Raw genomic sequence first — 16,858 nt, 5'->3', positions numbered from 1 at the left:
AGCAATTGAGATCCCCTCTCCCGTCTAAAAAAAAAAAAAAAAAAAAAATTGCCTTAGTTACATCCACTACTCAGCCAATGTTTCTGGCAGAGTATTTTGTGGGGAATTTTTTTTAAGTCTGCTATATCATTATAACTGCAAAAAAAATTTTCCCAGTTACCACTGTCTTCCCCATCATATCGGCAATATTTGCCATCTATCTGAGGAAACATTCTTCGTTGTCTGCTTGGGGTGTAAAATATACCTCCAAGCAAAAATTTTAAATCTTCTAATCTTTGTTGATTATTTGGAAACCATACATATACCCTCCTATCATTTCCTTGTGAATTGCTTATCATCCTCTCTTCCCAATAGTTTTAATCTGCTGTGATTGATTCCTATATATATATTTTTTATTCCTGTAGTTTTTATGCAGTATTTTATATGTCATACTAATTTTCTTTTTTTAACAGTAGCTTCTGTTTTAGACTCAACTAAAAATACTCTACCACAGCAGGTCTTTCACTTAGGATTCCCATATCCCTTTCTTTTTGCCTATACTCGAATATCAATCCTTGATAGGGAAGGCAGTCTCTAGCCTGCAGGCCAAATTTCTTCTTGGCTTCTTCTCATTCTGTTATGTATCCCTGTCTAGTAATTTGCACCTAGCACCTTGGTTCCTTTGCCAGTTTTCTTGAGTAAATTCCATTCACCTGTTGCCTGTTCTCTGTAGCCCCAATTGCAGTCAGCCCTATTGGCAAAATCTCCTTTCTCCAGTCTCATGTTGGCTTAGTTTTTAGAACACTTTCTGCTACTTTATGAATATAAGATCTGTTTGGCTGCTGTTCTCCTTAAGGATCTGCATCCACAATCCCATTCTGTGTTTAGAGGACTCTACTTTTTTGATCTTAGAGTTTGAGTTGAGAGGCTACCCATCTGGAAACTGTGCAGGGCATCAATTGAACTGGCTACAGCTCTGACTGGCATCCCTGAAATTGGGATTTTCCACAAGCTCACTGAAGACGTATTGTTGGAGAAATTTAAACCAAGGGCCATTCAAGGTGTGTCGTCTTGTAAATAAGCTGATTTGGGGGGTAAACATCTGTTATTTATTGCATGTAGGTATTTAGTCCTCTTTTTTGACAAATGTCCATCTGTTCTAAATACAGTAATGGAGAAATGGGACTATTGATAAACTGTGTCTTTGACAAGCAGTTCAGATTAGTATGCGCTGTTAACTGGCTGAATCTTTTTTTTTTCTGTTATCTTTCCTTCCTTGTGATTTTCCTGTGCTGCTTGTTGCTGTCTCAGTTATGTTTTTTTGTGTTGTCACTCTATCTTTGCACATTATGATTAGTTGTCACATAATCATTTAGACTAATGTTAGAGTAGTGTGCATACATAGATGACCATCCTTTCCCATGCTGCTTACATTTCTTCTTCCATGTTGACTTAACAGTGAGTTAGATTATGAATTATCAGGCAGAAACACTTTCCTTTAGTACGTATCACTTTGTTTATTTTTTATTTATTGATATAAATTTGTTTTCTGGACTAAAGTACTGATCTAGTTGAACCAGTTTCAGACCAATGTGGTGTGGATAAAACCTTGACTTGACAGATCGAGGTAATGCAGTCCATACAATAAACAGAAAAAGTATTTGGCATTTGTACTTTTGAAAGGAAAGATCATACCATCCAGAGAGTGGGCAAGAGAATTTTCAAGAAATTTCACAGAACAGTGTGATTGCTTATTATAGTCACAGAGTTTGAAGACTCAATGTTAGTTGTATTTTTATAGTTGCAAGATGTTTCTGTCCTATATCGTGAACAGACTAGAACAGTTTGGTATACTGAAGTGGTTGAAAACACTGTTGTAATGAATGCATTATCTTGGTGAGCCCAGTAGTACCATCACTTATAAACAGTTTAGATGTCTGGCTTGCTGCAATAAATCGATATCGACAAAGTGTTTCAATAAAGTCTGCATTAAAAATTTTGTTTATTAGTGTTAGTATGGGAAAAGGTATGTGTGATGCATTTCTGGAGCACAAGTAGAAGCTAATCTTACCTGTTTTTGAATAGTCCTCTATTATTTTGAAAATTACACTTTCTCCTTCTCAGAACTATGTTGAAGAAAAGCTTATCCCAACTTGGAACTGGATGGTTAGTATAATGGACTCTACTGAAGCTCAGCTACGATACGGTTCAGCCTTGGCATCTGCTGGTGATCCTGGTCATCCTAGTCATCCACTCCATGTGTCACAGAACTCAAACAGAAGGGAAAGGGTGCTAACTCGTGAAGAAGCTAGTATGAGAGCACTTGAAGGAAGAAGGTAGGAGTTCCTACAAAACTTTAAAATGAGAACCTTCCAGAATTGGTCTTACTTTAGTTAAGAATTGAAATAACTTTTACTGATGTGTTACTCTGGCTCACATTGTGGGTAGCATATTTTATACATTAGCATTTAAGAAAGAGAAAATTGCCATTCATCAGTTGCATTTACTCATTCTTTCTATCTTTTAAAGTTGCTTTAACAAGTGACTACTTTCAGAAAGACTTAAGGCCTTATTTAATCATTCAAAATTTATTTTCTTTTAAGACGTGCAACATTGATGAATGCGCGCCAAGGAATGATGTCAGCACGAGGTGACTTCTTGAATTATGCCCTTTCCTTGATGCGCTCTCATAATGATGAGCATTCTGATGTTCTTCCAGTTTTGGATGTCTGCTCATTAAAGCATGTAGCTTATGTTTTTCAAGCTCTTATTTATTGGATTAAAGCCATGAATCAGCAAACAAGTTTAGACACACCTCAGCTGGAGCGTAAAAGGTAACTTTTACATATTTTTAAAAAGGTTTTGTGGATGTATCAGTAATCATTTATGAAAACGTTTAGTGGAATGTGGGTACATATGTTTATATGAAACTTGTTAACCAGGCTGTCCTAGTGAGCCACATGCTATTTTGTTGGGAGACCCAAGAGACTATAAAACTACATGTGTTATCAGTAGACAATGCTTAAAATAGACTTGCATAATATGAGTTTGATGCATTTAAATTCAGACAGATAACATGATTTACAAGGAATATAGTTGATGCAATGCATAGTGTACAGATTGTACTTAATAGATAAAGCATTTGTAATTGCAACTGTTTACAGTATATACAAAGAAGAACAAGATGCCAAACTGCAAATGAGCACATACACTGACAGGAAGTTTGAAGAGTTGCTTATGGATTCTAGATGTTTGTGGAAGTTTATTTTAAAGGCTAACTTAGATAGCTAATACCCGACAGATTTTTTACACTTTGCTGCATAGAGGGTTAATGCAGCTGTATTCATTGAACATAATGCAGTTATAAGACAGTATTTTTTCTCTGTTTATTTGCTAAGTTTTTCTGCATAGCTGCCTAGCTTGAGCATTTTCTGGCTTGTTAAACTTGATTTCTGTATTAGTAGCTGTATTTAGAGCACAACCAAAAGCTGTTTGCTGAATTTCCTGTTTGCACTTAATTTTAAATCGTTTTTTTCTTAAAACTTGCATATTTTCTGTCCTTGACCTAGCACTCTTGTGTGGGGTCATTTACTGCACTGTTATAACTTGATATTACTTGTGAACCTCTGCTATCTCTGTAAAAAACAAAAACAAAAAAAATCTTGCTTTTTTCCCACTTTTCTGAGAGTTAAAAAAGTTCAGTTACAGGCTTGCTGTTCCTGAACTGTTTCAAAGTTTCTGTGAGGCCATTTTTGCTTGGGCTGAAGGAGGGTCTCTGTGTTCATCAGTGGCAGTGACTAACATTGAGCAGCTTCCCTGCCCCCCGGAGAGGTGGTTACTGACTTGAAACTGTAGTTTTATTGGCCACTAGGGGTCATTTCCATAACTCCATTTGTCCTCAGAGGAGTGGTTTAAGGCAGTAACTTGTAGTTTATTGGCCATTTTGGGTCATTTCCTGTCTTTTCCAGCCCCCTGCTATAAAGCACGCTTTAGCGCGCATTAGCGCGATTTAGCCCGATTTAGCGCGGAGTTGCTACCGTTGCACACTAGGGCAGCGCCGGTTAAGCAGGTTTAAACTATTCGGGCTACCTAAAGTCCACTCTTCAAATTTTCCCTTAAAACTACCTTCCTCGAACTATACTACTGATCTAATCAGCATATCCTATAATTAAAAAGATCATCTCTACTTAACTCCAAGTAGACTATTCTCTATCTGTTAAACGTAGCACTTGCTCCTACAGTACTTATTACCTTGATACGGCACTCTTGTCATAGATAGTACCCCAAAAAGGCAACCCCCATTTCTCGGTCACCCACGTCCCCCGGAATCTTTTTTAAAGTTTTTTTTGTCTATTCCTTCTAGCATGTCGAGGGGTCAGTTGCTAGTGTCCTCTCCTGCTCAGCTGGTGAACCTGGGAATATTGAGGCAATGTTACAATTGCCTCATGTACACAGACAACCCTCTCCTCCTCCCACAAAACACAAATACATGCGAGAGATGCAACTATACGGCCAAACTGGAGGCTGAGCTCTCTCAACATAGGACTGGCAAGACCAGTCAGGAGGAGAAGGTTACCACACACACTATAGACCCAGTCTCACATAGTACCATACAACCTCAAATCATACACATAAACACACAAAGACATACTCGGAGGCTCTGATCAAAAATCCACCAAAACAGCAGAGGCCACCAAAGCAGACACCCAAACAACCACCACCTCAGAACACAACACCTGCAACACATAGACCTCACAGTCAGAGTGTCAAACAGTCACAGCCCTTAAGGCCAAACACAATGCCTGACACACTAGTCATTGGTGACTCCATAGTCAGACACACTGACGTCCCGCTCACCAGACTGAGTAAGGAGAAGGTCACAGTAAGCTGCCTGTCGGGCGCTAGAGTCCGCCACATAACGCAAGCACTCAGGTCTCTCAACAGCAGGTACAAATATGACTCAGTCATTGTCCACGCTGGTGTAAATGACCTGAGACGTACCTCCTTGGACTACATGAAAAGAGACATTGAGGAGCTCTCTGATTATGTAGCCCAGGCAGGTATGACCCTGACCTTGAGCAGTATCCTACCTTCACCAAGAATGATGCCACAATACAGAGATAAGATGATCAGCTTTAACAATTGGCTTAAACACTGGTGTCATTCAAAGGGGATCCAGTGTCTGTCTGCCTGGGATGACATGCTGGACAAGCCACGCTGCTACGCAAGGGACGGCTTGCACCTGTCACCCCTGGGATTCCGGATATTGGCAAAGGCTCTTGCCACCACCATAGTGCCTTGTTTAGGCAAGGCTCAAATTCTAAACCTACCACCCTAGAACACAAAAAGGAAAAAACTAAGGGTAATGCTGCTCAATGCCAGAAGTCTAAATCTCAAAATGCACGCACTCGAGGCCCTTCTCAGTATGGAGAACATCGATGTCTGTGCTGTGACAGAAACCTGGTTCAAGGCTCCTGAGAGCACCCCAGCGCTATCAGGTTTTACCTCATATCATGCGTTCCGCCCCAAAATCTGGACAATACCAAGAAAGGAGGGGTATCCATATTCATCAAGGACACCCACACCTCAAGACTGGTGGCAACGCACGATGCATCGGAGACCATCCAGGTGCAATTAACCATAGGCAAGACTGCTCTGCAAATTGTAGCATGTTACAGGCCACCCTCACAAACTCAGGAACCTCACATGGCCTTCCTGAAAACACTAGAGGGGATAAATGTATCACCAAACACCATCATACTAGGTGACTTCAATTACCCTAATATAGACTGGGAACACTACTCAAGCCCAAACACCCTAGCCCAAAAGTTCCTGGAATTCATCAACTCAAATGCCATGGAACAACTAGTCACCATCCCCACAAGAGGAGATAACATACTTGATCTCATCATTACGAACATGGGAGCACAATGTTCAACACCGGAGGTGTACCCCTCACTGGTGAGATCAGACCACAAACTAATCTCGCTGGAGGTCCTCATCCCACCCCCACCTGAAATAAAAAAGACCACAGTAAAGAACTTCTCAAAAGCCGACTTCACACTTCTAAAGACTAGTGTGGTCTCCTTTAAGGCCCCAGAGCTGGCGGAAAACAGTACTCAAGCCGCTGAATCACTTACAAATGCCTTCTACCAGCACCTGCAGGACTGCATGGATAAGGCAATCCCAAGCAAAACAAAGACTCTTTGTACCAAAGGCAAGCGTCCAGTCTGGTGGACCCCAGCCATAAACAAACTCTACAACAAAAGGAGGAAGCTACTACAAGATAGAGCAAAATCCTTAAAAGGTAAGACACCCTTGATCACTATAAGTAAAAAACTAAGAGCTCTCATAAAATCATCCAAAGCAAATTTCGAGAGAAAAATAGCTAAAGACTCAAAAGACAATCATAAGGCCTTCTTTAGCTATGTTAGAAACCTGGGAGGAAACTCCCAGATATGCTCAGAGCTAGTTCAAAATGATGTGAAGATTACTGATCCTGCAGACATTGCCAACATACTGGCTGACAGGTTCAGTGCAAACTTCTCCCCTCCCCAAAAGGAGAGATATCTATACCAAAGCGATTGCAGCCCCCAAACATCTCCAGCGCCCAAGTGAGAACTGCTCTCTCCAAAGCAAAAAACACAGCATCCATGGGACCTGATGGTGTCCCCGGCTGTGTGCTCCATGAACTCAATGAGGAATTAAACCCACAGCTAGGACAGCTGTTTAATCAAAGTCTTACCTCTGGATACGTACCCAGGGAGTGGCGCACTGCAACTGTGGTACCACTTCACAAAGGCGGTGCCTCCACCTACCCTGGAAATTACAGGCCCATTAGCTTGACAAGCCTTATCTGCAAAGCCATGGAGAGGATCATAATGGACCTCATAAATAAAGACATAGGAATTTGCAGACTTTGGATCCAACCCAGTTTGGCTTTGTCAAAGGCAGATCATGCCTTTTAAACTTGGTTGACTTTTTCGAAACAGTCACCAAAGCCATTGATGAGGGAAAGGCAGTCCATACAGCCTACCTCGATCTGGCTAAGGCCTTCGATACAATACCCCATTCGGGTATCATTGAAAAACTCATCAGCTTAAATGTCAACCCATACATCACAAGATGGGTTGCAAACTGGCTGAGTGACAGAACCCACAGGGTCAGAGCTGCTGGCGCCATGTCAGACTCAAAGCCTGTCACAAGTGGTGTCCCACAGGGCTCAGTCCTGGGCCCACTCTTGTTTGGCATCTACTTTTCCAAAGTACAAGCAAACACAGGAGGGTTATGGGTGACAAAGTTTGCAGATGACTGCAAACTGGGCGCCATAGTAGAAAACACATCTGACACAGATATCCTTCAGAAGGGTCTCACAGAAACGGATAACTGGTGCCAGAGCCACGGCCTAAAGTTAAATGCCAAAAATGCATAGTCATACCCTTCGGGAAAAACAAGGTTACCCCTAGCTACCAAATAGGTGGCAATCCACTGAGCACAGAAGAAGTTATCAGGGATCTGGGGACCCAGGTTGATAGTAGTCTGTCATTCGACACCCATGTAGCTAAAGTAGTTAGGAAGACCTTCTACATTGCCCACCTTATCATGAAGGGATTCTCATCTAGATCAAGGGAGGTCATAGTCTCCCTTTACTCATCACTCATCAGACCAATGATTGAGTACAATGCCCCATTCGGAATGTATCTGACCCGACACTTGCAGCAGCTGGAGAGGCCACAAAAGTTCCTCACCAAAAGGATAAAGGGTCTCAAAAATCTGTCCTATGCTGCCCGACTGAAAGAACTCCAGCTCTATTCAGTCGCCACCGCTTGCTCAGAGGTGACCTTTGCCTAACATACATGGCCATGTCATACCCAGATTTGATGAATATGCTTCACCTCAAAAATCTAGATCCATCAGAGCCACAAGGGCGGGAGACTTAAACCTTGACACGGCTATTAATAGGACGTGCTGGAGGGATAGATTCATCACCCAAAGACTCCCTATGCTGTGGAACAAAATCCCGGTACATGTGAGGCAGAGCACCTCGCTGGCTTTGTTCAAGAGAAATCTTGACCAATGGATGGGAGATCGCAGATATACCCCAGGGATTACCTCAGTGTCACTGCTCGACAGAGGCACAGCAAAATAATGGGTATAGTTCCCCATACTAAAGGGGTGGCGTAAGCCACAAAACGATGGGCTAGGCTTGTAAATGCCCTCGGGCAGATAGCCTAGTATGAACCTATGAACCTATGTATTATAAGTAGCTAATTAATTGAATTGGGAGCATGAACACCATGTATGGAAAGAGTTGCTGACCTTAAACATAAAACAGCAAAGTGTAGAAATAGAAATCTAAATTACATTATGACACAACCACACTCGGTACAGGTGGGAGTTGCAATATAGCCAAAGCAAGCCCATGTGGGTTAATTAAATGTGTGACCATGTATGAGGCTAAATGCCTAGGTAGAAGGAGGAAGGCAAAGAAAGCACTTTAGTGGAGAGCAGCAAAGTGTTCCTTTTCTTGAATGGAAATGTAGTAACATAGTGGTTGGTTATCTGTATAGCGGTAGCTTAATGATTGTGTTGATTAAGCACATCCCATTTTGTTTGGGTTTGTCACTTGGCCAGAGAAAGTCTCTCATTCATTTCATAATCTTGGTAGCATTCCCCTGTCTGGTGCATTCCAAAAGGATTGTGCCAGATATGAAATATGGGACACCACTTGCCAGTTCAAAACCTGTGCTTTTTGCTGTTAAGTCTAGGTCCATATTTGTTTTGTAAATTACCTTGGTTTCTTTCCTGGTTTTTGTCATGAGATCATCTTGCCTTTTCATAAGTTCCACCCAGCCAGATTCCTGTAAGGGTGAAAGTCTTCCATAGTTTATGATAACATTCTATTAGTATGCCCCTTTCCTTCTCCTGTGGCTTTCATTTTGTCTTCATTATTTTATACCCTGAAGTTATCCTAAACTCCATGTTATACTTCAGTAATTTCTCCGTATCTCTTTGTGGACTTGCTAAAGTTAAGATAATGTCATCTGTGCAAAGACAAATTTTAAGCTGTAGCCTTTCCCATTTATACCTGCCAATGTCCAAGATTCTCACCACTTCTGCAAGTGGTTCCAGATAGTTAGCAAACAGTAACAGAGACAAGGTACCTTGAAAGCAGACGAAACTCTGTTAGCTGTCCTGGAGGTATCACCCTAGCTTCAGTCCCTCTTTATAGTTGACAGTAAAATTGATGCAATTTTGGGTAGACTCCTTGCTTCCATGGTAGGGGTAGATTGGATTTTTTATTTTTATCCAAGGCTTTTTCTACTTCTAGAGAAATGGATAATTGAGTCCTTTTTATATTATCAAGATGGTCCTATTTATAAAGCCACATTGGTCTCAGTTTATAAGTTTAGGTAAGCTATTCCCTAATCATTTTGCAATAATACCATTAAAAACTTTATAGTCTTAGTTTAAGATTGTTATTGGTCTGTATGCCTCTACTTTTCTTGGGTCCTTTCCTTCTTTGTATAGTACTACTATTGTCACACTTTTCCATGACTTTGGGATTCACAATTACTTCATTAAACTTGTTAGTCTAAGACTCCGTTATTGTTTCACCCCATAGTTCCCCGACTTCTGTTTGGTTCCTGGTGATTTGTTCCTTTTACTTACCTGTTTGGTTCCTGGTGATTTGTTCCTTTTACTTACCTCATGCCTCCCTTATTTCTTCTGTCATACCTTCATCGTCAAGTACCTCTCCATCTCTAGTTTTACCTTCCCAAAGATTAGCCTGCTAAAATATTATTTTGTCTGTTCCTCTTCCTTCCTAGTCTACTCTGTCCCTTTGTATACATTTCCATAGTACTTCTTAAACTCGTGTTGTATTTCTTAGGGTGTATCTACCATTGTTCTTTTTTTCCCATGTTGATTTCAGATACTGTTCTTTCCACTGTCTGCATTCTTGGTTTTACTGCCCGTGTTCTGGCTCCTTTTGGAGTGTGTGTTATACAGCTCACAAATTGCTATCCTTTTGCTAATATCCTTTCATCCTCCACTTTCTGTGACCAAGCTTTAATTTCTTTTACTCTTCTCACTTCTTCTAGCAGTCTGCTGCCCTTCAGTTACAGTTCCCCAAGATATTGCCTCATTGTTTCCCCTTCCCTTATTTTTAGTCTCTCTTTCTCCTATGCCACCATATAACTGCATGTTTAGACCTTTTTCACTGTGTATATTGTCTCTTAATATATTTGTTTTTAATAACTTTGTGTAAGGATTTTTAAAGTTATGAGTGGAGCTTTTCTCCCCAGGACTCCGCTGAAAATGGGCATGTATCAGGTCGGACTATCCCTGTCAACAAATGTAAAATAAATAAAAATAAATAAATACAATTTTAATTGTGTCCCTTTCCTACATTGTATGTTCTTTCAGGTAAAGTAATTTCTGTAATAAAAGTTTTGTCTTTATATGATTCCTTATCTCCTCACTTTTTAGTAAGTAGCTTTGAAACCTTCAGATCCCTGTCCTGATGCCCCATTTATGTATTTCAAATTTTGCTCTTAAATGGGCATAATCGGAAGTGGACTATAGGTCCTACTTTGATTTTGCTGTATGATTTCTTTTCTGTTTGGCAAAGGTCAGTTTCTTGTCAATTCTGGACCACGATTGCCAACTAGTACTATAATGGGTATATCCTGGATTGCCTCTTCCTTTAATCCTTGTGTGGCTGTCTTCCAAACCCAGATTTTTCAAATGCCTTATTTTCCTTTCAAGTTTAGTCACTTGTTTTTGCCTCTCTTCTTTAGATGCATCCTCTGATTCAAAAATGATGTTCTAGTCCCCTGCTAATGTTAGGTATCCTTCCATAAAGAAAATTGCTCTAAGTATTATAGATGTTATCATTTTCCATTTAGATCTTGGTGGGATATCAACACTTGCCAAAATGATCTTATGGCCTCTAAGTTTATTTTTCCATACTGCCAAACTGCAATCCTCTACCCCCATTGTCTTGTCTTCTTTCAGCCCTATCTTTCCTTCAGCCAGTGTTACTGCCCTTCTCTTCCTGTCCTTCTACTTAGCTGACTGTGCCAAAACTTGGTAGGCCTGCTCTGTAATTTGGCATGTTGTTCCCCTTTTAAGTGTTTCCAGCAGCAGTGATATATTTATTTTTTCTTGCCTTAACACATTGTATATCTTTCCCTTTTTACTGGATTGGAAATTGTAATGCACTCATTATTTGTACTTCGGTTTTGCTCACATCCTGTTTCTTTTCCCTTGTCTCATCTACCTGGTAATCTATGTGCCACTCACTCTGATGTGCTCTTTTGCTTTGCATGCTTTTGAGAATGCCCTTAGTTTTCCAATCTCCCTTGCTGTCTTTATCTGAATTTCATTTCATTTTTTCCATTTTCTAGACCTCGTCTTTGGCTTTCCTCTCTGTGGGACAAATTGTGACGCACTAATTGGAGTAAGCCACATTTTCATTGTTTTCTCTACAAAGTTATTTCCCTACCTATTCCCCTGAAAACTAATTACAAGTTTTTGTGCTTCCAAGGAATGGGTAGGTACCCTCATTCAGTACCTAAGCAAGTCTTCTAACCTTCCCTTGTTTGAGGTTGCAAGCTTATCACTTTTGGAGACCTGTGTACTCCTGCTTCCCTGCTCTCGCATCCTCGTTATTATGTCTTTACTATCTTTGTCTGATTTGTGTTTGTATGAACTTTTTCCCTTCTACTATGTTTCAGTTATGTTATGCTTCCTGCCCCCTAGTTGCTGACACATTCCTACAGGGTTCACTTCTAGGATTGTTTTATAGTCTTTTTATAAGATGGAAGCTCCCCCTTATGCTACTTCATAGTGCAGTCTCAGCCCTTCTAAAATTACTGGCAATTTAGCCTAGCCTATTGTAGCAAGATACTTGCATTCGTTATCTTCATTTTACCATTTGTTACATGTGGTTTTTCTACCTTTCTAGCTTAACAAACAGTTGATCGCTATGGTAACTGCATGTTTCCCACACCAAACTGCTTCATTGTTTCTTGTCTCTCCCCTCCTTTCCTTTTATTGGTTTTTGCCCTTTTTCACATACAGAAGGGTGTTCTACTTGCAGGAACTTTTGTATTTACATATTAGTGACAATTCACCCTGCCAATACCCTTTTCTGAAGTGAGCAACGTATGTGCTCAAACTTAGTGCTTATACAAACTTTTGCAGATCAAGTCAGTGATCTGCATCTATAACTTAGCGATAAGACACATTCCTCATAGACAGGTTAATGTACATAGACATTATTTTAATGATTAGACATTAGTAACAGTTGTCGTGGTCTACTAAAATTCTTTAAGGACCCGTCTGAAGTTACTTTTTAGCAAATAGAAATGCAAGTCTCCCATTTGCTTTCCTTCAGGTAAATTAGTACCTGTTCATTTCAAGTTTGTCTTTCTGTGCTGCTTCATCCAATCTCTCTTTTTCATTTTCTTCTGAAGAGCTTGCAGGATTTCACCCCTTTCCTTTCTTCATTCATTTACTTGCACTTTTTGGATCTGTTCCTTGTTAATGTTCATAGGTAGGTACTAGGCTGTTTGGCCCTAGGGCCTATATAAGCCTAGCCAAAGGTACCCTGGCTTTCGCCACCCAAGAAAATTATTTTCCTGTGCCACTGTCGAGCAGAGCCACAGAAGTGATCCCCAGGGTGAATTTCCTATCTCCCATCCAGTCATCAGGATTTTTCTTGAAGAGCACTAATGAGGAGCTTTGTTTGATATAGATAGGTAGTTTGTTCCAGAGTATGGGAAATCTCTGGGACAGGAATCTATCCCTCCAGCATGTTCTGTTTATTGTGATGACAAGGTTTAGGTCCCTAGACCATGTAGCTCGTAGGGATTGGGATTTCTTTAAGTGGAGCATGTCTCAAAGCTCTGGGTTTGACATAGCTTTGTGTGTTAGGCAGAGATCGCCTCTGAGTAGGCGATATGCAACAGAGTAAAGCTGCAGTTTTTTGAGACTGTCTGCATAGGACATCTGTTTGAAGCCAGTAATCCTCTTTGTGAGGTATTTCTGTGGCCTTTCCAGTTGTTGTAGATGTCTTGTGAGGTACATACCAAAAGGGGCATTGTACTCTATAATGGATCTAATGAGTGACGAGTAGAGGGGAACAATGACCTCTTTTTTTCTTGGATGAGAAACCTTTTGTGATGAGGTGTGCCACGTAGAAGGATTTCCTGACTACTGTGGTGATATGATTATCAAAGGAGAGACTACTGTCCACCTGTGTCCCAAGGTCTCTTATCACACTTTCAGTGTTAAGTAGACTACCGCCTATGTGGTAGTTCATGGTACTGAGTTTTTACCAAAAGGGATGACAGTGCACTTTTTGGCATTGAGCTTGAGGCCATGGCTTTGATACCAGGCATCTGTCTCAGCGAGACCCTTTTGTAGGATGTCCACATCTTTTGGAGTTTTGATTATGGCTCCTAGTTTGCAGTCATCTGCGAACTTCGTTAGCCAAAGACCTTCTGTGTTGGCTTGTACTTCAGAGAAGTAGATACCAAACAGGAGAGGTCCCAGGATTGAACCCTGTGGTACTCCACTTGTCACTGGTCTGAAGTTGGATTTGGAGTCTGCTACTTTCACAGTGTGGGTTCTGTCAGTGAGCCAGTTGGCAACCCATCTTGTGACATAGGGGTTTTTACCTAGTTTAGTGAGTTTATCTATAATTCCAGAGTGGGGGATGGTGTCGCAAGCCTTGGCGAGATCTAGATAGGTTGTGTGAACCACCTTACCCTCATCTACGGCTTTGGTGACTGCTTCAAAGAAGTCTGTCAGGTTTAGGAGACATGATCTGCCTTTTACAAACCCGAACTGGGTGAGGTCCTGAGTTTGGAGATTACCAGTGTCATTGTTTATAAGTTCCATGATGATACGTTCCATAGCCTTGCAGACCAGGCTCGTTAGGCTAATGGGGCGGTAGTTTCCGGGGTCTGTGGTGGCTCCCCCTTTGTGGAGTGGGATAACTGTCACTGTGCACCATTCAGTGGGCACATAGCCTGAGGTGAGGCTATGATTGAACATGGTACTTAGGTGGGGTGCCAGTTCATTCTGTAGTTCATGTAGAACGCAGCCTGGGATGTCGTCGGGTCCCATGGATGCTGTGTTCTTGGCTTTGGATAGTGTGTTTTTTACCTGTGCAGCCGTGATTACAGGAACTTTGCATTCTTCTGGTATAGAGATGGGTCCTTTAGGGGATGACAGGGGGGTAAAGTTAACACTGAACCTATCTGCCAGGATGTTGGCAATATCAGTTGGCTCTGTATATTTAGTGCCATTGTGCTGTAACTCAGAGCAGATCTGAGTGTTGCCATTCAGATTCTTGACATATCAATAGAATGCTTTGTGGTTGTCTTTAGAGTCAGTGGCGATTTTGTTTTCATAACTAGCTTTGGAGGATTTTATGAGGGATCTCAGCTTTTTAGTGAGGCTGACCTGGGAGTTTCTCCAATCATGGGATTTTACTCTTTTTTGCAACTGTTTCTTTCTTCTGTTGTAGAGTTTGTTTATGGCTGGGGACCACCAGATTGGCTTCCTTTTTTTGGAGGATAGCATCTTGGTTCCGTTAGGGATTGCACGATCCATGCACTCATGTAAGTGCGTATAAAATGCGTTTTTGTAGGATTCAGCAGTCATACCTCTATTGTCCATCAGCATGTGTGCGGTGAAGTTTGCCTCTTCTGTCTTAAGATGCATGAAGTTGGCTTTGGAGAAATCTTTTGCTGTGGTTTCCCTAATGGGGGGTAGGGGAGGGATGTGGATGTCTAGGGTGATTAGCTTATGGTCAGATCTGACCAACGAGGAATTGACCTCTGGTGTGGAGCACCTGTTGGTAATAACCAGGTCTAGGATATTGCTGCCCCTGGTGCGGGTGTGGAAAAGTTGATCCATGGCATTGGAATTTATGAATTCCAGAAAACGTTGAGCACAAGAGTTGGTACACGAGTAGTTTTCCCAGTTAATGGTAGGGTAGCTGAAATCACCCATTATTAGGGTGTTAGGTTGTACCCTAATATTTTCCACTGTATTAAGAAATGAGGAGTGGGAATCCTGGGGTGTGGTGGGGGATCTGTAGCAAGCTACAGTTTGGATTGCGGTCATGCCCAAAGTTAGTTGCACTTGGATAATCTCAGATGCATTATGCTGAGCAACTAGCCTGGAGGTGTGGATATCTATAATGAATATGGACACGCCTCCGCCTTTAGTGTTTCAGTCCAGGTTAGGTGACCGAAAGGTGTGGTATAAATTATAGCCTGGTAATGCAGGGTACTCTCTGGATCCTTGAACCAGGTCTCTGTCACTGCACAAATGCCGATGTTCTCCATTTTAAGGAGTGCCTTGAGTGATTGCATTTCGAGGTTTAGACTTCTAGCATTGAGTAGCAATACCCTCAGATTCTTCTTGCCTGTACCTGTTAGGGTGGTGAATTTGTCATTTGAACCTTGCCTAAAAAAGGCACTATAAAGGCACTATAGGGGTGACTAGAGCCTTAGCCAGTGTCCGGAATCCCAGGGGTGACAGATTCAGGCCATCTCTGACAAAGCATCATGGATTGTCGATCATGTCATCCCAGGCATTATAATTCCTAAGTATCATAGTAAGTGTCCTCGTGGCCATCATAATGCTAGACAAAAGACTTACTGCAGTATTGTTGACTATGTTGAAGAACATGATTTTAACTGCTGTGAACTTCAGAGGCTGAAACTATCTGCTCAGTGTTGACTCAGTTCATGGTGGTTGTAGGGCCAAAAATTCTTCCTGTGAAGACTAGTGCTGAAAGTTCCTGCTTGAAGGCTTAGGCATAAGTAAGACCATAATCACAAGGATAAGCCGTGGGAGGCTAGGTTCATATTTGAACCTATTTAAGGTAAATTCTTTGTCTACATCCATCACTTTGAACCTTGCAGGTTATGATTTCCTCGGTGCTTACCAGAGACGGCTCAACACCTAGTTATTTGCCATTCAGGGATCTTAAGATAGGGTCTGTATCACATCGTCGAACTTGTATAAGTTCGAACCATGTAATATCGAACCCAAAAGTCCGAAACCGCACAGTAACAAACAAACAGAAAAGCAATTTTTTTTCCCAGGGGAAAAAGTCACTGTTCCCTAACAAAAATAAATAAATAAACCTTAAACTAAAACTGTGCCCCCCACACACCCCCTACTTAAATATAACTCAGAGATTGCACCACAGTGGAGGAAATAGCAAAGCCTCGAAAATGACCCACCAATTTTCTTTCCCTGGGGAAAAAAATCGATGTGCCGTGGCTTTGCTATTTTTGCGTTTTGGACTTTTGGGTTCAATATTACATTGTTCGAACTTATACGACAATGTGATACAGACCCCTTAAGATAAGGGCAGACATCTTTGATTCTGTGAACATTTGCACCCTGTAGATGGACTGCTTGATCCCAGACATTTGCCCCCAAAATTATCTAGTCTCAGATTTGGGGATACATAGGCTCAAGTGTCTTTTTCTGAGGCTGATCTCCACGCCAGCATGATCCTGCAAACCATTTACTCTTTCTTGCACTGGCTACATATCTTGGAGTATAGACAGACAGATTGACTTTTTGTAAGTACATGAGTTGCACTTGCTTGAGCTCACCATTAGAAGTTCAGTCTGAAGCCTCAGCCAATCCCAGTAGACTAATTGGAGTATCTAGAACTGTGAGTCTTTGACGTTGCAGTATTGAAACTTTTGTTTTTTTTTATCTGTTAACTTCAATAGTTAGATTGTAATAGTATTCTTAACTTGTGCTACTTTGTAGCAGTGTGTCTCATCTTTGGTCTGAGTGGTTCTACATCTGTATAGTCATTGAGGGTCTTGGC

At 41.3% G+C, this 16,858-nt stretch overlaps 1 protein-coding gene across 1 annotated transcript in view; it reads left to right on the top strand.

The window, feature by feature from the left end:
- The window catches only part of UBR5 (ubiquitin protein ligase E3 component n-recognin 5), a 3,965,620-nt gene that overhangs the window by 3,104,304 nt on the left and 844,458 nt on the right, over positions 1 to 16,858 (top strand). Inside the window, exons 42-43 of the mRNA XM_044065648.1 lie at positions 2,104 to 2,315; positions 2,583 to 2,813. Of these exons, the coding sequence (XP_043921583.1) occupies positions 2,104 to 2,315; positions 2,583 to 2,813 (443 nt within the window). The remainder of the gene's footprint in view (positions 1 to 2,103; positions 2,316 to 2,582; positions 2,814 to 16,858) is intronic.

The sequence above is a fragment of the Protopterus annectens genome, chromosome 3.part0, assembly GCF_019279795.1.
Source record: "Protopterus annectens isolate FY-2018-M chromosome 3.part0, PAN1.0, whole genome shotgun sequence".
Taxonomy (NCBI): Eukaryota; Metazoa; Chordata; order Ceratodontiformes; family Protopteridae; genus Protopterus; species Protopterus annectens.
This window is presented reverse-complemented; position numbering and strand designations above follow the sequence as displayed.